The sequence below is a fragment of the Pelophylax lessonae genome (assembly GCF_965119305.1).
Source record: "Pelophylax lessonae genome assembly, chromosome: 1".
NCBI classification, from domain to species: domain Eukaryota; kingdom Metazoa; phylum Chordata; class Amphibia; order Anura; family Ranidae; genus Pelophylax; species Pelophylax lessonae.
Window position 1 is genome coordinate 563,151,139 of NC_138768.1, and position 24,120 is coordinate 563,175,258.

The 24,120-nt window shown below is 41.0% G+C and overlaps 1 protein-coding gene across 1 annotated transcript in view; it reads right to left on the minus strand.

Moving 5' to 3' along the window:
- PTPN13 (protein tyrosine phosphatase non-receptor type 13) overlaps positions 1-24,120 on the minus strand; it is a 541,021-nt gene that overhangs the window by 191,573 nt on the left and 325,328 nt on the right. The window contains exons 17-20 of the mRNA XM_082263089.1: positions 14,865-15,027; positions 13,553-13,976; positions 11,121-11,218; positions 8,526-8,582 (exon numbers count right to left, since the gene is read on the minus strand). Of these exons, the coding sequence (XP_082119215.1) occupies positions 8,526-8,582; positions 11,121-11,218; positions 13,553-13,976; positions 14,865-15,027 (742 nt within the window). The remainder of the gene's footprint in view (positions 1-8,525; positions 8,583-11,120; positions 11,219-13,552; positions 13,977-14,864; positions 15,028-24,120) is intronic.

The window sequence follows — 24,120 nt, forward strand, 5'->3', positions numbered from 1 at the left end:
CACATAATGGAAGTCAATGCAAGTCGCCTCCAGGTCGCCCCCAAGTAGTACAGGACCCTTTTTCTAAGTCGGAGCGACTTGTGTCGCTCCTATTAGAACGGCTCCTGTACTACACAGTGGGAGCGACGGTGCACGACTTGCCAGGCTGACCAAGTCGCCTGACAAGTTGTACCAGTGTGAATGGACACATATTGTGGCAAAAAAAAAAATGAATTAAAAAAACAAAAACAAAACAGTTTTTTCATCCTTACTGCAATTTTGCTTTGTTGATAAGCTCCATGGCAGCACACTTATGGGTCTGGCCATGCCCACTCCCTACACTTATAGGATTAGAACTTATCCTGAATCTTTAGTTTCTTCTTAACAATTGAGCTGCCATAAAGCTTAGGTATAAAACAATTTTCCAGTTTTCCTGACCGCTCCATGCCAGCAAACTTATGGGAAATAACTTCCTAGAAAAATGTAAAAACATTTTAAACACATGTAGATTGTGGTTATTAATAAACCACACAGATATATACATGAAAGTTAATATGTGCATTGTATTTGATGACACTATGTTATGTGAAAAGTGGTTTTGAGGGGTAGGAGCATGGATACTAGAGGATCTATGTTGTTGGAACTTTTGGAATATATGTAATTGAACACAGAATATTGCATGTATAATGTATTTTCAGATATGATAAAGAAAGATTGTTTTTACGTTTTATTGATGGATAGAAAACGTAGGTACCTTATAAGTCCCATAGAAGGGTAAAAGTAATATTTGGTCTAGGAGGTTCCATTTCTCAGAACATTAAGCAAGACTCTTTTTCATCAAAGGGCTGATTGGAATCCTATGATCCATGTTCTTTGAGTGCCATTGATTCAGAAAGACAGTTTGAAACGGGCAGGACCTCCATTACACCATTGGTACTGTAGCTACCAAGGTTCCCAGAAAGTAAAGACATTGTATTACCACGAAAAACTTTGACATAGTGCCAAATCAATACTAACGCCAATGATCAGGATTTTCTTTGTCAGGAGGGAAACTGAATTTATTTGAACACCTATTCTTGGCCCCACGTAAACAAGAGCTTCCCTGGGTGTAAGGGGACTTTTGCTCACATTGATCACCAAGCCATTATTCTCCAGCGGAAAAACGAATAATGCCTGATGGGCCAGCAATGTCTCCTGGGTTTGACACAGAAGCAATATATCATTAACATAATAGTATATGTGCACCTCTCTTTCTCGAAGGACTTTTGCAAAGACTCTTGGTGATGTGGTAAGACTAAAAGACTGGGACTTGTAAATTAGAAGAGAGTTTTTCAAATCAATAAAAAGTAGCCAATCCCCTGAATGAACAGCTTTTACAATCGTTTGGAAGAGAAGTGGTTTAACCTTAAGCTGCGCAGGGGATTTTTTCGGATCGTGTGTATGGGCCATAAGCCGCTTAAATAGCCAAAAGAGGCAGGGTGACACAGACCAGGTGAGTCACTGTGGAAATGAGTGGCTGGCAAATAACTGACAGCTGAGCAGCTCTGAGCATTGACAGAAAAGAGCTACCCAGAAGCCAGCCCTGACAACACTTATAGGGATATGCTTTGTTCATACTGATTGTGTGAAAGAGAGGAGAACGCTTGCTGAGCAGATACCTCTCACCGAGTACAAGCGCCTCCCTTGCTGATAAAGTTGTTCCACCTCCCATACTCCTACACAGTCATGCTGCAGAGTAACATTCCCGGCCCTCCCCTTTCACTGATGCAAAACTTGAACCTGGCCAGAAGAGAAAACTGCTGTCCCTTCAGGTTGGACCAAGAGGCAGCCAGCCCATTAAGCACCATCTCCCACTGCGGGGGGTTAATGATGCAGGGAGGTTGTCTAGGCTTTGGCTTGGACAACAGACAAGACTAAGGGAGGCAGACATTTTATTGAATAGGCTTTTTAAAAGCACTCACAGAGCCTTCCCCTTATCCCACTAACCATAAAGCAAAAAAGGTCCTCCTCAGACTATCACCAATTATGCAGCATGCATTTTTCCCCCGCTGACACTCAAGCGTCTGCATTTTTCCATTCAGCATCACCATTGACACAGTGACAATTTTTTCTTCCAGTGACACCATTGATAAAATGTACTGCATTAACTCCTCACCTGGCCATTGTGTCTGGGGAATGATCGCTATGAACAAGGAAGTAACTTAAAAACATTGCTTTCTGGTTCATTCACTTGAGGGCGGATCAGTGAACTAATGTTTGCTGTGCTCCTTTTACCCTACCTAGCGACGTTCGCACAGAGGTAGGCAAATACATAGCAGAGGGGTCTGGGTGGGGTTAGGCAACACTACTGGGACCTGTGGAAGTAAAAGCCAACAGTTGGCTTAATAAGTTTATACACACCCCTGGTGACTGCAGCTGCCAGCAGAGTGTAGAAGGGGCCCCTACCACCAATGTAAGCCTTACTTCAGTGGCAGTGAATATGTAAAATAAATCCTAAGGGGATAAGGGCTCCTATCTGTTCCCTCGATACAGAATAGTTGTTGCCGCAAGAAGAAATGTTTTGATGCCCTTGTGTCTAACAATTTGCTCAATTTATGTACTTGAAAATCAATCCAATTCTTCTCAAACCTAATTTTAATGAGCGATATGCTTTCCTCATCCTTGGAGCACTGCAGACATTCTACAGTTATTCATGGCTGCTTTGTTTTTCGAAAAAGTTCCCTAAAAATTGTATTGAATACCCTAAAAATTATCAAGGGTAGTATCAGAGGGACATTATGAAGCAGGTATAGCAGCTGAGGCATCATTATTTTAACTAGGTTAGTCCCACCCATAAATGACAACTAGTCTTTTCCAGGGTTCCATGGTCTTTTCCATGGTCTTTTCCATGGTTTTCGTCCTGAACCTTTGGAGCAATACTGAGTTGGGTGTACATGGATATATCTCTACTAATATATATTGTTAAGCATTTAAAACTCCACTACTGATTTGCTGGAATTATGTAAAAGGACTTGTGTAGAGAGATTTGTAAGCAGTAACAGGGCCTATTTACTATAATAAGTATACAGTAATAAGCATACAGTACAATTTATTGTAAGCCCTGGATGTGTTCCGCTTTTTTCCACAGTGTTCATAACCACCTTAAGAGACTGGGAGGTGTCTCCAAAGAACAATAGCATATTCTTTGGCATAAAGCATTCTTTCTTTAATGAGTATCACCAAAGTGGAAGGCCACATTTTACCTAGTTTCAAATCTTTATTTATAAAATCGTAACAAAAACAGGGAAGGGTACACAAGTTGAAATATGAAGGTTGAATAAGAAAAAATAGAAATATTTACTAACCGGAAATTCCAAACAGCGGAGTACAGGACTTCTATTCATAGACCATTGGTTATATGCAGGCTACCTTGATCACAGACTGGAGAGGGGCCTGTGCCCTGTACTGTACTCCGAGATAAGGAATTTACAGATAAGTTAAAATTCCCATCATCTTAATTGTACAGTACTGGACAAAGGACTTGTATTCATAGACCATGGGACATCCCAAAGCAATAAACTGCGGAGTGAGCAACGACATAGCAAACAACTGCCAACAGGCCCATAAAAAAACAGGATGAGAACCCAAAAACACTATGATAACAGCTTGAAACACCTGGACGTGCCTGAACATCTACCTGGTAGGATTTGGACAATGTGTAAACAGAGGACAAGATGGCGGGCTTGGAAATCCGAGATACAGATTTGTGATGCTGAAAAGCCCAAGAGACACCAACCCTGGTGGAACCTCTCATGGGGATGAGTGGAACCCTTTCTAAAACCCTTTTCTAGGATATATCTCAGTAAGAAGCCTAAAAGGAGTGAATAGCCTTTCAGAATTGGGCAAGTCCTCAAAGTGCAAAATAATTCTGTGCATGTATGGGAAACATCATTTTAAACTTAACCCGCCTCCTAGCACCCAGAGGGGCATGTTTATGCGGTAGAAAGTAATGTGCTGCTAGGCAAAGACTTTTGCGCAACCTGTTTAGAGCTGCACCAGATTTTGCCCTCTGCAGTTTTAGTAAATCAACCCTAGTGTGTCCACAGTAGACAGCATTTGGCAGGAAGACATAGCTTGTGGTTTATAAAACGCAGGAGGAAAAAAATACTCTGTGGTCACGGTTATAAAATCAGGGTAATAAATACTTTCCACCATAATATCTTCAAGAAAAGGGTCAGAGAAATAGCAGATGCCTAGCATTTCTGGCCTCTGGAAGCTGAAGGTTTCTAGAAGTGTCAAATGTTTTCAGAAGAATTCATAACATAGTCAAATCTGTTTTTGTCAGGCAGACTGCATGGTGCATGCCTGAGATGGAGCTAGAATTAGCAGAGGGGAGCATTGTCCCTTTAGGTCTATGAATACAAGTCATATATAATCAAAATAAAAAACACAAGTTTAATAATGCAATACTCTCTCTGAAAACATATACATTTCCTGCTTGCTAGGCATGATTTCTTAGACCCACCTCAACCCCACACCCCAGGTGAAACCCAATCATTTTTACATATCTAGATCATTTATGAGAGAGTGTAAGGGGGTGATGCGTTTTGGACATTAAAATAAGTGTTTGCCCACAGCAATTTACTTTTTTCTATTTGACTATGTTGTGGAACAGCAGAGACTGCCTGCAACATTTCTTCTCTTTTATAAATGCAGACATAAAAATTGTGATTTTACTCTTCTAGCAGGCATAAAAAGACTTTCTTTTCTTTTAAAATCATTTTTTTCAATGTACATAGGTTTAGTAAACGTTGAATATATTTTCGAGCATGCAAGAAAAGGAATGTAAACACTAAAGAATAACTACCTTTACATTTCACACAGATAAACACAAGATGGCTTAGCTAAAGATGGAAATTATTAAGAAAAAGAAAGAGTCGGATCTGTGTTACATCAGCAACTAAAAAGTGTTTCAGAAGGAATAGTAAGGCCACAAGAATGTTAACTGCACACAGAGCATTTTTTTTTATCCCAGGGAGAGTTCAAGAATGACCTCCAGTTCATGCTCTTGCCTATTCCTTTTCTACAAAATAATAATATAGAATAACAAACGGCTTCCAGTACAGGTGGTGCTAGCACCAACATTCTTTTTTTTTAACTTTCTAAAAGCCAGACGTATGGCCGTGATTTCATTGTACTATCTAACAAAAAAAATGTACCCATCTGTTCCACTCTAAGATTTCACACTTGTGTTAGGAACATACAGCAAAAATAAATATTCCTGAAGTTAATAGGAAGTGCGGATTTTGGCATTTTCTAGAATTTCACATCAGTGCGGTTTGTTATTAAAGAGGCTAACAGCTAACCCAGAAAACCCAAGTGTATAGTGTGTGTATTACTTAAAGAAGTGATTTAAAGAGGAAGTAAACCCTCCTCTACAACTTGTACCTATAGGTAAGCCTATGATAAGGCTTACCTATAGGTACTGTAAATATCTCCTAAACATGTACCGTTTAGGAGATATTTACCTTACATGTCGCCAGTGACGTCACTGGCGCATGCGCTCTGAAGAAACGGCCGATCGTGCCGTTCCTTCAGAGCCCCGTGCCGTGACTGTCGGCTCTAGCGCGCGTGCGCGGGAGTGACGTCACCGCGGCTCCGGCCAATCAGATGGCCGGATGCCGCGATCCCGGAAGACGGGCGACTAGACATGTCGCCCGTCATAGAGGTGAGTGAGCGGCAAGGCGGGGGCTCGTTCTGAGGTAAGTATTGCATAATGAGCTAATATGCGATGCATACTAGCTCATTATGTCTTTCTTTTGCAGGGTGTAAAAAAAAAAAAAAAAAAACTCAAACGAGTTTACAACCTCTTTAAAGGACACAAATTTAAAATATGTGAAAAAGGAAACTACTACTGATATTAGGTCAACCTGTTACCTGCTATCTTTTGAATACATTGTTTCTTTGTCTTGCAAAATTTTACTCCAGCACAGTGCAGGAACAACTCCTTGCAAGATTTGGGATCCTAAGGGCTCTTTCACACATGGAGTCTGTCGGACGGACTCCGTTTTTCTCAGTGGGGGATCGATCCGTCAATCCCCTACTGAGCAGGAGGATGACAGCTGTTCTCCGTGCTGTGTGCGGAGACACAGCTGTCAGGTCCCCATGCATCTCTATGGGGGAATCGGATGGACACGCACCGTCTGTCTATTCTCATCCGATCCGATGGACGGATGGAAAATAGGGTTTGCATCCGTCCAGATTTGACGGATCGGATGTCAGCAAACATGTCTCCGCTGACATCCGATGCCCCATAGAGATGCATGGGTTGACCGTTCAGATCTACCAAAAAAAAAACGGACAGGTGGAGCTGAACGGCCCGCCTGTGTGAAAGGGGCCTAATTGTTTCCAGGATCTCGACAGAAGGATTGTGATGTCAGCCTTATCCTGGTGCCATTGGCAGTAGTAAAAATAAGATACATATATTTTGTAACTTTTTTTTTTTACTACCATTTTACAGTGATTCCACATGAGGAAGGGAGCCCAAATGTATAAACATTTGTTTTATATACTGTATTCCCTCATAAAGCAGATGATGCACTACAAGGATTGGTCCAATTATAACTTCAGGCCTCCCCTCCCTCATTTGATCTCACTGCATGATAGAAGTGGAAAAAAAAGAAAATATACTTAGCTTATCTGAAGCTTCTGCATTGCCAAGGATGACTTCATGAGCTTTCTGTAATTATCCTGGAAACACCGATTATTCCCCAAATCTTGCAAGATGATGCTCCAGCACAGTGCAGGATCATCTTCTTGCAATATTTGGAATCCTAATTATTCCCAGAATCTTGCTAGAATAGCTTTAAGTATATTTTGTAAACTTTTTATTACTATCATACAGCGATTTCATATGAAAGATGGAGGCCTGTTAATCAGCAGACCTTGTATTTTACTGCAAAGTTTACTTTAACCACTTCAGCTTTTTTTTGCGATTCCGCATTGCGTTACTTTAACAAAAAATAGCGCAGTCGTTCGATGCTGTACCCAAAAACAATAGATGTCATTTTTCCCCCACAAATAGAGCTTTCTTTTGGTGGTATTTGATCACCTCTGCGGTTTTTAGATTTTGCACTATAAACAAAAATAGAGCGACAATTTTGAAAAAAAAAAAACAAACACAATATTTTTTACTTTCTGCTATAAACCATTCCCGATAAAAAAAATTATTTTGATTTTTTTTTTAAGCAATTTAGGCCAATTTGTATTCTGCTACATATTTTTAGTAGAAAAAATCCCAAAAAGCGTATTTTAATTGGTTTGCGTAAAAGTTATAGCGTTTACAAACTACGGGATAGATTTTTGGACTTTTATTTCTTTTTTATTAGTATTGGCGGTGATTAGCAATTTTTAGCGGGACTGCAACATTGCGGTGAACAGATCGGACCCCTAACTGACATTTTTGGGGACCAGTGACATTAATACAGTAATCAGTGCTACATAATATGCACTGTTACTGTATAAATGATACTGGCAGGGAAGGCATTAACACTGGGGGTGATCAAAGGGGTTAATGTATGCTTAACTGTGCTCACTGACTGTGGGGGGAAGGGCACTGTGACAGGCAGAGAGAGATCGGGGTTACAGCTAAGCTGAAACTCCTGATCTCCCTCTGCCTGTGTGACAGAAGACCCGTCTTTGTTTACATTAGCAGACGGGTCTTCTGCCAGTTTCTCTAAAGATCACGGGAGGCTGGCGGCGATCACTGCCGCTCTTCCCGCGGGAGCCGCCGAGACTGCGTGCGCAAAATCACGTAGATCTACGTAAATCTGTGTGGGGCGTTCAGCAAGTGGTTAAAGAGGAATTCCAGGTATAGACATTTTCTACATGGTTACATTGGTTCAATGTAACAATGTATATACCATACCTGGCCTATGCCCTTGGAAGCTGGAAATCACTTAAGTAAACAGAGCTCCACCAGTGACCTTCACTTGCTTTCAGGTCCTGCACAGAGTGGCTACCCTGCTTCATTCTGAACACAGTATAGGTGCCATTTAGAGAATGCTGTGCCTTTTCTTAACAAAAGCAAAGCGCTCTATGATTGATTAAGTCTGTGCTGAGCGACTGACCTTCTGTGCATTAGCCAGATATGGTATATACATAGTTACATTGGTCCAAGATGAACCAATGTAACTATAAAATTTACATACCTGGAATTCATCTTTAACTATCTACATACAAACTTTATTTTAAAAATAGTCAATCAATACATGACAAAGGATTCACAGAGAACTATGGGTTAGCTAAAGAGACAGCATAACAGAAGATGCCTATTAAACAGCATATTCAAAAAAAATATAAAAATTGTAAAACCAATATTGCAGCGCTATAATTCAGCTTGTAGGTATTCACACATTAATGTAATGCTTTCCATATTACATGTCTCATGTTGTAGACAAAATAAAATTATTCAAATGGGGAAAGTGGTAATGCTAATGTGAAACAAACAGAATTATCATTTCACTGTCAAAGGTGCATTAAATCTATTCTAAAGTTCTTTTACATACCATTTCCTTTATATAGGTTAGGCGAGGATGGACTCCCAAGGCTATGCATACTAACACCTGCAAAACAATATTATTGTATCACTTCATAGTCCGAAGCATTAAAAGCCCTACATATGTATTTTGTCTGTGTATTTAGCGGTTTGCCTGAAATTCAGCTTTAATGATATAAACCTTTTACCTAGACTGGCACTCTTACTGTAAAATATTGTGTGCAAATGATCAATGTACACCTGACATGATAAAATAAATAAGCTACCACTGTTGAGAAATGTCAGAATTCCTTAGCATTAAAGTTAAGACACCCGTGTAACCATCTTGAATACATCTCTTTAATACATGGATATATCCCAATGTTTTATTGCTTAGGCTAAGTTCACACTACTGCAGCTGCGATTTGATCTGATTTCCAGTAAGATTATGTAGTGCTAATTGGTTGCGATTTGCCATGCTTTTGATATTACTGCATTTATTGGTAGCGGAAGGACACTGGATGCTGGTTGTGAAGGAGCAGGCAGCCGCCAGCAGATTGTAAAAAAGAAAAACAAAAAAAAAGGCACAGGGCTTCCCTCACAATCCATACCATGCCTTTCAGGTCTGTCTGGTATGGCATTTCAGGGGAGCCCCATGCCACAAAAAACAAAACAAAACAGAAAAACAAAAAAATAATGGAGTGCCCCACCCAAAAAGAAATCTATACCAGACCCTTATCTGAGCATGCAGTCTGGCAGGCAAGTAATAAGGGTGCTACAAACATGTGCCCCTCCCCACTGAACACCACAAGGCCACATGCTCTCCACATGGGGGGTGCTTTACTCCCCACCATGTTGAGGGCATGAGGGCTTGGTATGGTACAGATAGGGAAGAGGTGCACTCTGGTCCCTCTTCTTTCCTGGTATGGATTGTAGGGGGACCCCCGTGCCTTTTTAAAAAAAAAAAAATCTTAAACACCAGCTCTTATTTACATTTTGCTGCCAGCTAGGCATACCTGGCTAGGAGCAGAAATAAGTCACTATTTGTTAAGAAGCTGGTGAGTTCTGGCTGCTGACAACCAACATAAAAAGCTGGCAAAGCACTCTAAAATCACATGTACATTTGCTTTATTTTTACGTTTTTGGTTCGTTTCCATTGAAGTACTTGGGGCCAAAACTGTGCAGGAACCACCCCAAAGTAGCACTGACACCTTTTCTAAAACTCTGTGCTGCATTTATGTGAACGGCACCATAGAGAATAACAAACGGATTGTGTTTTCCATTGTCATGTGATTCTGTGCGACACAATTCACTTTGGAAGCTGCGCTAGTATGAATCAGGCCTTAAAAAAAGACAGGAAAATACCTGATGAGCTGTCGGAAATCAAGTGAGCTACTAACTTCCTGTTTGAGCTGAGAAAATAGTGCCTCTGCTGCACTGAAATCCCAAGCAGTGTTTCAGCCCTGCCCAGTTCTCCCTGCTGGACTACAAAACACCTCCTAATCTCAATAACATAGGGTAAAGATGTTCTATAGTCTAGGTTGAAAAGCTGGGCAGGTCCAAAAACATTAAGATTTCGGTGTTGCACAGACCAAGAGAACAGAACAGAAAGATATATGCTTACTAGCTTTCTGGCAGGTTCAAAAGGTATTTTTCTATACTTGCAGGGTTTTTAACCACTTGCCGACTGGCTGCGTGAATCAACGTATGGATACGTTGGTTTGCGGTAGTGGTGCTGGGGGGCGAGCTGGGGGGTGATAATTTTACAAGTCTCTCCCCCCACATTTAGTAAACACTCCCCTAGGCTCACATATAATCCTTTGATCACTCCTAGGTTAACCCCTTCCCTGGCAGTGTCATTATTACAGTAACAGTGCATATTACCACTGATTACTGTAATAATGTCACTGGCCTCCCCAAAAGTGTCAAAAATGTCAGTTAGGGGTCCAATTTGTCCGCCGCAATGTTGAAGTCCCGCTAAAAATCGCAGATCGCCGCCATTACTAGTAAAAAAAAAATTTAAATAAATAAAAATGACAAATTTTTCCCCTAGTTTGTAGACGCGATACCTTTTGCGCAAACCAATCAAAATACGCTTATTGCGATTTTTCTTTTACCAAAAATTTGTAGCAGAATACAAATTGGCCTGAAAGGAGGAAATTTTTTTTCGGGAAGTTATATAGCATAATGTGAAAGATATTGCTTTTTTCAAAATTGTCGCTTTTTTTTTTTGTTTATAGCACAAAAAATAAAAATCACAGAGGTGATCAAGTACCACAAAAAAAGCTCTATTTGTGGGGGGTAAAAAAAGGACATCAATTTTATTTCGGTACAGCATCGCACGACCGCGCAATTGTCTGTTAAAGTAATGCAGTGCTGAATCGCAAAAAATGGCCTGGTCATTAAGGGGGCAAATCCTTCCGGTCCAGAACTGGTTAAAAATATTACAAAATGGAGAAATGTGCCCGTATTGAAGAGATATTCTGCATGTGGTGTTTTTATGTTAGCCTAAAAATACACGGCAGAGCTTCCACTGTACAGCGTTGGTTAGAGAACACAATACTTTTCCAGGCTATGAAAATGTATGTCGGTGTAAATAGAGCAAATAAAGTTTTATGTTGCTAACCGACAACATAGGCGTGACCACTGTCATCCATCGATGAAGAGTCTGACTCAGGCTTCCTAATATCTGGGTTCATATTAAATCCGGAGAATGACTTGGACCTAGGGAAAAAACAAAACAGGACAAGAATTAGTTCCAAAAAAATCCATTCCATGAAAGTTTTAACCCCTTCATGACAGCCTAACATATGCGGCATCCAGGAATTGAGCATTTAACCTGGGAGCCGCATATACAGTGTTTTTGTCCTTTGACCTATGTTCTCCCAGCACTGAGATTGTGCTGTTGGCGACAGCTTCGAGTCTCTACTAACTATCCCAAACACGTGATCACTGTGATAGCCTCTGATTGGCTATCACAGTGATCATTCAATCGGTAGCTTGCCCTGTGTTTTTCCTCTGTGAAGAGGAGAAACAGCAGACTTTCCCTCTAGCAAGGAGGAGAATATACATGGTTAGTGTTAGTGTAAATGTCAGTGCCTCGTTCACATTATGGTAAAGAAACATCAGTTTTTCTGCACGCGTTCTGCCACGGCACAAAATGTGTATGCAGTTTTCAGCACAGGAAAAACAAAATGGCTACAAAATGTGACATCACTGCGATCAGTAGGATAATTTCTTTTGCAGTTTTTTTTTTTTTGGTGGTGGGACTTGGTATTGGCATAAAATATAAGGCTAAAGTTTAACCACTTCCATACAGGGACATTTCTGGCACTCTGCTCCTACATGTAAAAACACTAAAGTTAGCCCAATTTTTTTGTATCATGTGGAAGATGATGTTACGCCGAGTGAGCCCAGGTTCACATTTGTGCGATCGCGGAGATCGCATGTAATTCGGGCGCACTGCTCCTAAATTACATGCGATCTGATGTGCGGTGCAAATTTCAGCCATACACTTTGTATGGCTGAATTCGCGTCGCATCCGCACTAAACTCGCACATGAGGCTTTTTTTTACCCGCAGCATAATCGCATCCGATTCTGTGCGAACTTGCAGATCGCACTGCGATATGCGATCGCAACTGGGGGTGTCATTAACTTTTAATTGACACCCCCTGCATATCGCATATGGCAGTGTGAACTGCCAGAGGTGCGGATGCGATGCGGGATCACGCTGCATATTCACAGTGTTCCCGCATCGCACAAATGTGAACCGGCACTAAATACAGGTTACCAGTTTAGAGTTACAGAGGAAGTCTTGGGCTAGAATTGTTGCTCTCACTCTAACGTTTGCGGCGATACCTCACATATATGGATTGAACGCCGTTTACATGTGTGGCCGCGACGTGAGCATGTGTTTGCTTCTGCGTGCGAGCACGTAGGGATGGAGGCACTTACATACTTACATTTTTTTTTTTATTATTTTATTTCTTTATTTATACTTTTCCTTTTAAAAAAAAAAAAAAATCACTTTTATTCCTATTACAAGGAATAGTGCATGACAGGAGAGATCTGGGGTCAATAAGACCAGCCGAGATCTCGGCAGTATTGACAACTGCCAGGCTGGGCGTGATGTCATTACATCGTGCCCAGGCCTCCGAAAGTCAGAGATTGCCGGGGACCATCTGGTCCTCGGCAGTCTCTATGGTGTACTTCCGCCGGCAGCCGATTCCTTCTCCAGCTCGCTGATCGCATGGGCGAGCCGGTAAAAGCACTGGAAGGGAGGGGGGGGGAGATGTACAGCCGCTATGATTGTTCTTATGGTGAAGGGAATCGCTGGCTGTTAAAAAATGACATTAGAATGATGCAGCTGCAGGCATCATTCAGATATCCCCACTTAAAGCCCTGGATGTCATATGACATCCAGCAGTAAGGGCGTGGTTAAAATATATATTTTTTGTTACTATTTGGTACATTTTTACTTTCAGAATAAAATAAAAATATAAAAAATGAGGAGATATCCATTAACATTTCCCACAAAATGAAAGCCCGATCTGTTATGAAAAAAAAAAAAAAAAGTATAATCCACCTGGATACACAAAATATTGTGATATGTACAGTTTTACGAACACATGTCAAAGTTGCGACGTTGGGATTTTGGCATGGTTTGTTTTGACCCTGGTCAGGAAGGGGTTAAGATGAAACAAAATACTTTGAAGGATTCTCCAGCTTTTTTTAATTGGAGCCTCATGATAAGCCTCATGAACACTGGAGGAGGAAGGTAAAGTAGCGCGCAAGAGCACAGTAGAACATTGCTATTCCTGGACACTATAAATACACTTACAAGTAGAAATAAGAGAAAATTAAGTCAGAATTTTATGTATTGGTACGAGAGTGTGTGTATAAAACATATACTAGTAACCATTTCTTGCTTTATAAACAATTAGCACTGTTGGGACTACAAATGTGTAAAATATATAGATAGACATACAAATGTTTATATATTCATGCCCCCTCATTTTGTTACAGTTAATTATTTTACACCAATGATCAATACTTACTCATTGAGTCTTCCACAGCCGGTCACTGATTCTGTATCTGACTTTGCCATTTGATGAAAGGATGCCTGACTCAGTAGTTCTTCCAGTGTGTTTGGGGGGTTATCCATTCTGGCATTTAGCATTTTCCGCTGGGGTGACTGAGAAACTTGACTGAGGTCATGATAAGATTTGCTAATAACCCGTGGTCTGTCCTCCCAGGGGTTTTTTGGTTTTCTATCTTTCCCTCCACTGCCTAGGTGTGTTTGAAAGGCTGATAGGTCTGAGCAAGACAGTCTCTTGAGAAGATCAGGTTGGATGGATACAGGTCGTACTGCCATTCGATTTAATGTGCTACTAGCCAGGCTGGTTGTGCTAATAGCTCTACCCATGGTCAAACCACGCAGAGTTTCTGCCTGGATGTTCAGGCTCCTTAGAGACGCTCTTTCTAATAGGAAAAGCAGATATTAGGAAACATGGTGAGTTGATAACATTCTACCTGTCTGATCAATATGTACTGCAAAATAAACTTGTGTTGCCCGCAGGCACCAGTTAGGTGTTTCTATTTGAACAGCAGAACCCACTGGTCAATGTTGAACAGAGATTTTTCTGATTTAGAACACTTTGATTGGATAAAAGATTAAACATTGTGAATATTCATGAACAAGAACACAAAATCCAAAAGGTAGCATATCTCATGGGCAACTCAACTGGATTAAGGTGACCAAGTTGCCCATTAGGATGTGTAGGGTATTCCTGCCTAGCACTTAAACTGAAGAAGCCATTTGGATTTGGTGAAATGTGTTCAGCATTACAAAACAAGCCTAGTTGAATGTGAATACATATTACTAGTCATACCATGACCTGGATAAATGAAAAAAATGCTCACAGACAGGTATTTATCAAATGCACTTCATGAAAACAGGTGAGGTGGTCATTACACGATAATGATATAGTTATGGTCTTTATTTATTATATCAAAAGCACTAACTGCTATGAATTACTTTGGAAAAACACTTCCTACATCTACCATCCACAAATCTCTTCACGAAAAGCATCTAAATTACTCCTTTTGCTGCCCATAGCAACCAATCACATCATTCCACATGTGTCCTTTTTCTCCATGCAATATGAACAATTAGGATGATGGAATAATAAAGACATTTAAAAAAAAACTTAGAACACAGCAAAATATAAAAAAAATAAATAAAAAAAAACTTTGAACACAGGTTTGATATTATGCACTTCTAGCAAGAGGATGGATCGGTAAGACTGGCTCTGATTCTGAGAAAGGACACAATAATAAGGACACAATAATAAACACATGGCATCTTACCAATCTCTTGATTCTCTTGGCTGCTTTGCCTGGCTCTCATTTGTAGCTGGAACTTGTGCAGGGAAGAGCAGAGGTGGAGGAGATATTGGCAAGTCTTGCTACTGTCTGTTTGGAAAACATGTTTGATCCCATCCGATGTGTTCTGCAAACTTATTTTTTTCTTCTATAGCCAGAAAAAAAACAATAAAAAAATCACAATATTACCTTCTGTAATGGAAGAATAATTTAAATATACTGTACATATGCATCCAAAAAGATTAATTGAAGCACACCTCTACACAATACATGCATCTTTCCTGGTCTGACAAAGGTTCTGCAATCCTGTACAGCCAAACCCATGCTTTACACACCTTTGGCACACTGCACATCTAAGAGTGAAACACTTATTTACTGGTTTAGCAATGCAGCTGCTTATGTCACCTCTCAACTGTGAGTACCAGTTCCACATTTTAATTGCCGTATTCGGCATAAAAAAAATAAATAAATAATTTAAATGTATGTATATTCAAAGTTTTTTTTATTGTAGTTTTGGATTGATTGGTGCGGGGGTTAGATCCTCTTTTGTTGTTGTCTTTGTCCCTGCGAGGTAGATTCACTTTCTCTATTTATCCCAGTGACCATTGTCACCAGAATAGGTGGGGGGAGGAATGATCCAGTGACAACTGTGCAAAACTCCATTTCTCTTTATTTTTTGGAGGTTTCCTCTCACTTCCGGTTGTGTTTCTAGGATAGGAATTGAAGAGGATTTTCATCAGAGAAAAAAAAACACCGACAGGGGTTTTAATCCTTCCCTACTCTGTTATACATACACTAAGTTCCTTTCAGGGACAGATTTTCCAGGGACACCTGTGGCTGTCCCTGAAATATTTTTTTTTCTGTGTAAGATAGGGAATGATCCATAATCAAAGATAATAAATTGCCGCGCTAGGAATGAGCAACTGTAGTGTACCATGTTCCCAGTGGTGTTTTCAGTGTATTTTACTGTAAATGGAATCTGAATCAGCATGGTTAGCCCCTGATTTCACACAATCTCAGCAGAGGTGCTGACAGCGTCTTTTGTATCTTTTATACTGGCTTTTATGTGGTTGTTTTAATAAATAGTATTCTACAATACCACTCAATAAGAGCTTTTTTCTTCTTTTGCATTATACTGGAAAGTACCTGTGGTCCTTACCACCCAGGAGCAGCGGATAATCGACAACGGAGGAGTGTAACACAAACGCCGATTGACGTCCTAAATGCAGTGTGGTCCTGCCACCTGGTGAGTTTTCACCGTTTGGTTTTGATGGTGGGGGTGTTCTCCTCTCACAAGGATCTCCCTATCCTTGGTTCAGTGCAGGTGTTTTGGATATTACAGCTCACAAAGAGGGATATTACCTTTGATATCGAGGTGGACATTTGGATTGTAGTTAGCCCTCCACAATTAATCACTCTAAACACTGAGCAGCAATTTATTTTACTGATTTTGATACGGTTGTCAGAACAATAGAGAGGAAATTAATATATTTTCCTAATCTCAATATGGATGTTTAAGACTGTACGGGTCCAGAGACAAAGGTCAACTTCAGGACACGAGTCACCTTATGGTGGTCATACACTATATGAAAAATCAGCCGAAATTCGTCATTTGGACAGTTCTTTCGTTTTTTGGCCAGTAAATGGGCATTAATCGGTAATCGGTTGTGACGTTTTTTTTAGCCGAAGAAACAAAGAACAAGTTTGGAAATTTTCTGCCGAACGAACGATAATTTGAAAGGTTAATGTGTTTCCTGTCCAAACTGTTTGCACTAGGTATATGTAAAAAAGCGAACAAAAAACTGATTTATTTATGTCCATTAGACAATTTATCGGTCATTACATGATGGCACGATTGTTTACTCTCACAGCCGAGCGTTCGTTTTTCGAAAATGAGTTTGAACGATTTTTCGTATAGTGTATGGCCAGCATTCGTTTTTAACCTGAGACATCCTGTGCTTTTCTCGCTCTGATGGAGGTCTGTAAACAAGCTGTTTGCAGAGCTGGGAATAGAACAATGAGTATGCACCTTATTGCTCACTTAAAGTCAAGGAGAAATATATTTTTATGGTTGCCAAATAGAATTTGAGGATCCTTGGTCCAGTAATAAAACCTTGAAAACCACAAACATCAACTGGCTTTCCAAGGCAAGAATACACCATATTCAAACAATGTATAAAGAAGAAGCCTTGGGTGATGTGTAGCAAACTGGACAGCCTCTAATATACCTCTGTACACAGACTCAGGCTAGTTTAAACCTGAATTTCCATCTCAAATATCCCAACCACTGAAAGAGACATATGCATACATATCAGACATAATTGAAAGGGACATATGTATACATATTAGACATCATTTAAAATAAGTGGACACTATACAATGAAGATCCAACTAGGAATAGAAAAAATTGATGTACAACCTCCATAGTGTATAATATGCTCAGATGGAACTATGGAGATTTTGTTAATGTATTGATAATATTATTCTAAGAACCGCACCATCTCTGCAAATATATGAAATTGTAAGATTATATAGGACTATAATTTAATTTATCATATCCCCTGAAATGGGTTCAAGCCATGATTTTATTGTCAATTGGTATAATAAGCATAATCTCGTTATGTTTTATATATATATATATATATATATATACACATACATACATACACACTATAACCCTATAAATATCTATATAGTTCCTTTACCTAGGTGTATAAATCATAATATAATACTGTGTGTGTGTATATATATATATATATATATATATATATATATATATATATATATATATATATATATATATATATATATATATATATATAAAACATCTCTTCATAATCAATATAATCTTATTTGAAATAATGCTGTAACAGGAATGTTTGCTTATATGCTAGCGTTACCAGATATCCCAAACAGTATGCATATATATTGTACATTAGAAATATCATACGGCCACACTTGTATCATGAGAGATTGCACAGTCCTACAACAAATTATTTAAAACAGTCATCCCTTGCCCTAGGATGACACGTGGTGGCTAAAAGGGGCAATGCCAGAACAAATAACAGAATATTTAGCCACATAAATCAATGAAAAGAAGTTTCACCTCCTGGGCTAGGCTTATTAAAATGTTTATGAGCTTATTTTCCAGAATGGTATATAGGACCAGGATAGGGAGACATATGGAAACACTTCATTCATGACATACAGACACATTGGATCAGACCGGATCATCCAACACTTCATACACTCATCAAGCCTCATCATCTGACACTTTAACCACTTTAGCTGCTCAAAGACCAGGCCACTTTTTCCAAATTGGCACTGCGTGACTTTAACTGACAATTGCGCGGTCATACAATGCTGTACTAAAACAAAATTTACGTCCTTTTGTCCCCACAAACAGAGCTTTCTTTTGGTGGTATTTGATCACCTCTGCACTTTTTTTTTGCGATATTAAAAAAAAAGAGTGAAAATTTTGAGAAAAAATTACATTTTTCAACTTTGTCTTTTAAAAAATATCCAATATACTCAATTTATGTCATATTTTGGCCAAAATGTATTTAGCTACACGTCTTTGACAAAAAAAAAACTCAATGAGTGCTTTGTTATTGTTTTGCGCAAAAGTTATAGCGTCTACAAACTATGGTGTAAATACTGGAATTTACGCAGCTGTTACTTTCTGACTGCCTATCTCATTTCATGAAGTGCTAAAATGGCAGGACAGTACAAACCCCCCCAAATTACCACTTTTTGGAAAGTAGACATCCTAAGGGATGTCCTGAGAGGAATGTTGAGCTCATTGAATATTTAATTTTTTTGTCAAAGGTGTTTGAAAAATGACTAAAAAAATAAATAAATTTTTTTTTCAACACAAAGTTGTCACTAAAAAAAAAACTGCTCACACATGCCATTGGTATATGTGGAATGACACCCCAAAATACATTCTGCTGCTTCTGTGGTACAGGGATACCACATGTGTGAGACTTTTTGGGAGCCTAGCTGTGTACAGGACCCCGAAAACCAATCACCACCTTCAGGTTTTCTAATGGCGTAAATTGTGCATTTCACCTCCGCACTACCTGTCACAGTTTCAGAGGCCCTGAAATTTCAAGATAGCACAAAACCCCCCCAAATGACTCCATTTTGCAAAGTAGACACTTCAAGCTATTTGCTGAGAGGCATTGTGAGTCCATGGAATATTTTATATTTTGCCACAAGTTCCGGGAAAATTATTATTTTTTTTGTCACTAAATTATATATTGTTCACACATGCCATGGGTATATGTGAAATGACACCCCAAAATACATTCTGCTGCTTCTCCTGAGTATCGGGGTTACCCCATGTGTGAGACTTTTTGGCAGTCTAGCCGTGAACAGGACCCCGAAATCCAATCACCGCCTTCAGGCTTTCCAAGTGCTCAAATTGTTGATTTCACTCCTTACTACCTATCACAGTTTTGAAGGCCATGAAATGCTAAGATAGCACAACCCCCCCCCCCCCCAAATGACCCCTTTTTGCAAAGTAGACACTCCAAGCTATTTGCTGAGAGGCATGTCGAGTGTTTTGCAGATCTCACTTTTTGTCACAAAGTTTTGGAAATTGAAAAAAAGAGGAAAGAAAATGCATTTTCCTTTTTTTTTCTTCATTTTCCAAAACAAATGAGAGCTGCAAAATACTAACCATGCCTTTCATCAAATAGCTTTAAGTGTCTACTTTGCAAAATGGGGTCATTTTGGGGGGGTTTGTGCTATCTTGGCATTTCATGGCCTTCAAAACTGTGATAGGTAGTAAGGAGTTAAATCAACAATTTACGCCCTTAGAAACCCTGAAGGTGGTGATTGGCTTTCGGGGTCCTGTAGGCAGCTAGACTGCCAAAAAGTCTCACACATGGGGTATCCCTGTACTCAGGAGAAGCAGCAGAATGTATTTTGTGGTGTCATTTCACATTTACCCATGGCATGCGTGAGCAATATATCATTTAGTGACAACTTTGTGTAAAAAAACAAAAAAAAAAATTGTCACCTTCCTGAAACGTAGGGCAAAATATAAAATAATCCATGGACTTAATATGCCTCTCAGCAAATAGCTTTGGGTGTCTACTTTTCAAAAAGGGGTCATTTGGGGGGTGTTTGAACTGTCCTGGCATTTTATGCTCAATCTTAGCCACACATCACCCACTCTTCTAACCACCTGAAAACCAAGCCCTTTCTGTGAATTTTTGTTTACATTAAAAAATATAATTTTTTTTTTTTACTAGAAAATTACTTTGAACCCCCAAACATCAAAGATTTTTTTAAAGCAGAGGCCCATACAGAACAAAATGGTGGATGTTGCAAATTTTTTTGTCACACGGTATTTGCGCACAGATTTTCCAAACACAATTTCTGCAAAAAAAAAATACATTTTTTTTTAAATTTAATGCACAAATACACTATATAATTCCAAATTGTTTGGTAAAATTTAAAAGATGATCTTATGCCGAGTACATAGATACCAAACATGACAGGCTTTAAAAATTGTGCACGCCTGTGCAGCGGCAACAAACTACGTACATTTTTAAAAGCCCTTAAAAATGGATTTTTGTAAAATCGTACCGTAAAATCCTTTTCTCTTAGCTCATTGACAGACGTAGTCCTCGGTGATACAGCACCTTCGGGTTATGTTGCCTCCACAGGAGTAGGACTAGACAGGAAATAAAATGCTCTGGCCACACCCTAGGGGCAGTCCCAGAGGGTATATCCTCTCTCTCTCTGCCTCAGCAAATCAGTTATGTCATAAAAGCAGTCTTTAGAGAATTTAACCCAACCCAACTCAAAAAAACAGAGGGGCGGGTACTAAGTCTGTCAATGAGCTAAGAGAAAAGGATTTTACGGTAAGATTTTACAAAAATCCATTTTTCTCTATCGCTCATTGACAGACGTAGTCCTCGGTGATACAGCACCTTCGGGAAGTCCCAGAGCAGTATCACAAATGAGGGGTGGGAAAATGGAAATCAAATCCAAATCTAGAAGGCCCAACCGGTGCCAACTAGAATTTTACAATGCTCATCCTTAATGATGAGACTCAACAAAAAAATTTTCAAACAGAAAAAAACCCTCGAGGTAGACCACCGGTCTCCTCAAATTGCGGCCTGCAAAACCTTGCGGCCAAATGAGGCATCCGCCGATGCCATCACATCAAATTTATAAAATTTTGTAAAGGTATGTACCGACGACCAGGTGGCCGCTTTACATACCTGGACCACTGACGCCTGATGGCGAAAGGCCCAGGAAGTACTGAGCGCTCGAGTGAAGTGCGCCCTAACAGGGAACGGAGGATTCCGACCCTTAATAGAATAAGCCTGTACCACCGTCTGACTGATCCATGTAGATATGGTCGCGGCAGACACAGGCAGCCCCCTTCAAGGGCTATCCGTGATCACAAAAAGTGAGTCCGTCTTACGAAAACCACTTTAGGAAGGAAGGATGGATTCGGAAGAAGAACCACCTTATCCCTATGAACCACCAGATCTGGGGAACGACAGGATAATGCGGCCAGTTCGGACACCCTGCGTAGAGAAGTAATGGCCACCAAGAAGGCCACCTTCTGGGAATGTAAGCAAGGGAATCTCCCTAATATCTTCAAAGAGAAGTTTCTGAAGAACCGACCACACTAAATTAAGATACCAGGCGGTAAGGGTGCGCGCACTGGCGGAGCCAGATGTCGCACCCCCTGGATGAAATTCCACACCAAGGAATGATTAGCCAAAGGTTTCTTGAAAGAAGATTGCTAACGCCGAAAACCTGACCCTTGATCGTGCTCAAGGATAGTTTCTGCTCAACCCCTTGTTGCAGACAGACCAAAATTCGGGTCACCGAATAGGTCTGTGGGGGAAATCCAATAGATTCACACCATGCAATATAAGACTTTCATGTGCTGGAAGTCGCTTTCCTTGCTTTAACTGGGAGGTAGGAATAACTGAAGCGGACACTCCCTTGTCCTTCAGTACCTGGGTCTCAATGGCCAGGCCATTAAGCCAGCGACTGTAAAGCAAGATGGAAGATCGGTCCCTGAGACCGCAAATCCTCCCTGAGAGGAAGTCTCCAAGGAGCGTCCGCGACTAGCCTCGCCAAGTCGGCGTACCAGGCTTGACGAGGTCAATCCAGAATTTCCAGAATAACTGGAATTCCCTCCACCTCTATCCTGCGAAGAAGTTCCCGCAGCAACTTGAGAGGATGGAAGGCATGCTGTAGCTGATACTGCCCCCACGGGGCGATCAGCGTTTCTGCTGCGTCCGCTAGAGGATCGTGGCGCGAGCTACAAACCTCCGCACCTTCCTGTTAGGCCAAGGTGCCAACAGATCCACATCCGGGATGTCCCAATGAAGGGACAGCTAGGGAAAAAACCTCTGGATGAAGAGGCCATATGCGATTGGATCCGAATCGGGCTGCTCTAGAGCTGCTCGATCCAGTAAATCAGACAAAATCTGATCGCTCTCAGTTCCGATACCCTTATTGGTAATCTGGATACTATTGGAAGAAATGACTTCCCCTGGTTGAGCATCGGAGACTTCCTGGTCCGCTCGCTCAACCGGATCCGATTGTCCAGGGAATCGGAATTCTGATTCCATTAAAAAAGAATCTCCTTCAGGAGAATTCGGGTATGAGACTGGGTATACGGTACTGCCTCTAAGAAGGCCACCATCAGTCCCAGCCAATTGACGGACAGCAACATCCGAATCGTTGACAACCTTCTGGAGTTTCCCAGCAAGGAGAAACTCTCTTGCCCAGGATGTATCCAACCTTAGGCCCAGATAGTTCAGTCTCCTGGTGGGAACCAGGGATGATCTTTGGGAAAGCGAAAAAACGCTGATGTCCTGCGATGATGGGGATATAAAGATAGGCATCCTATATGTCTATGGACGCCAGGAAATCTCTTTTATGCAGGGAGGCCACCACTGTACGGATGGACTCTATTTCTTCCCAAGTCCAGATTTGGACGCACCTTGCCCTCTTTCCTGGGCATTGTGAATAGGTTCGAATAGAACCCCTGAAACCGTTCAATGTTAGAAGGGCAGAATCGCACCGGTGGAAGTGATCGAAACTCGATCCTGTGTCCTCCAGAAACCGGTGAAGACATCCCCCCCCCACCCCAGAGATGGGTAGGGGCGCATCAGGCTATATTCTTCAGGCTTGGCTGAGCCGGACTCTTTGTTTACCCGACCGGCGCCCTTTGAAATCCCTCTAAAGGGACTTTGGAGGGTTTCGCCTTATCGCCCGCCCTCTCGGAACGAACAACTCTATATGAGCAGAAAAGGAAGGTCCTCGTTAGTTACGAGGTCTTTTTATCCTAATAGTCTGTGGCAAGACAGCAGGTGGTACCGTCTATCCTATAAAGAGGAATTCCTCAAACGGATAGCACCTAGCCATGCGTTTGGATATAACAGGGGTTCGTTTCAAAACGACCCCATTTGGGTAAAGGAAAATCCTTCGCCCTTTTGGTAGGCTAACAAGAACCAAAAAGGAATCTCAGTCTCAGCTACCTCTGCCGGTGTAACCTCAAGACTAAAGGTTTCCCGGATGGACACAACTAGTGCATCCACCACTCTTGTGCTATGGCGGAGGCAGAAACGTGCTCCTCACTGCTGAGGAGATATTACCTGAGACAACAGCCCCCTAAGAGGGACCTGCAACTGCATTGACCAGTTCCGAATCCGTATCTGAAGTATCTGATAAACAATAGGGGTAGGCGGGGGTCGCTACTTGACCCCCGTCCCTGACAGGCCACCTCCACCCGGGATACCAAAGACTCCAAAATTGCAGATAATGCATTAAAAACAAGTGGGGTACTGGAGGGTCCTGCGGCCACCTTGAAGGGATCAGGTGGGGATACCTATGCGGCAGGGTCAATGATTATACAAGACACTTGCCAGCGACAAAAAATGACAAAGTAAAAAAAAAAAAAAACTTTTTTTTTTTGTGTCCCCCAGTCGCAACAGCGCCCCTCAGTGTTACCTGCCTTTTTGGACCCCACAGAGAGAGAGACAGACCCCAAGGCTCATCCCTGATGCACAGAAGTTTTCATCAGCTTGCTCAGTGCTTGTCTTGTTACAGACAGGAAGTCTTTGGCCCTATTTCCTGGGTAAAAGAGGCGGCTCCGCCCCTTAACACGCCTGCCGGCTCCTCCCCCTGGCTCCATGAGGTGTTTGAGTCACCTCAAACATGGCCGCCCCCATGCTGGAGACAGGAGGCTACACCA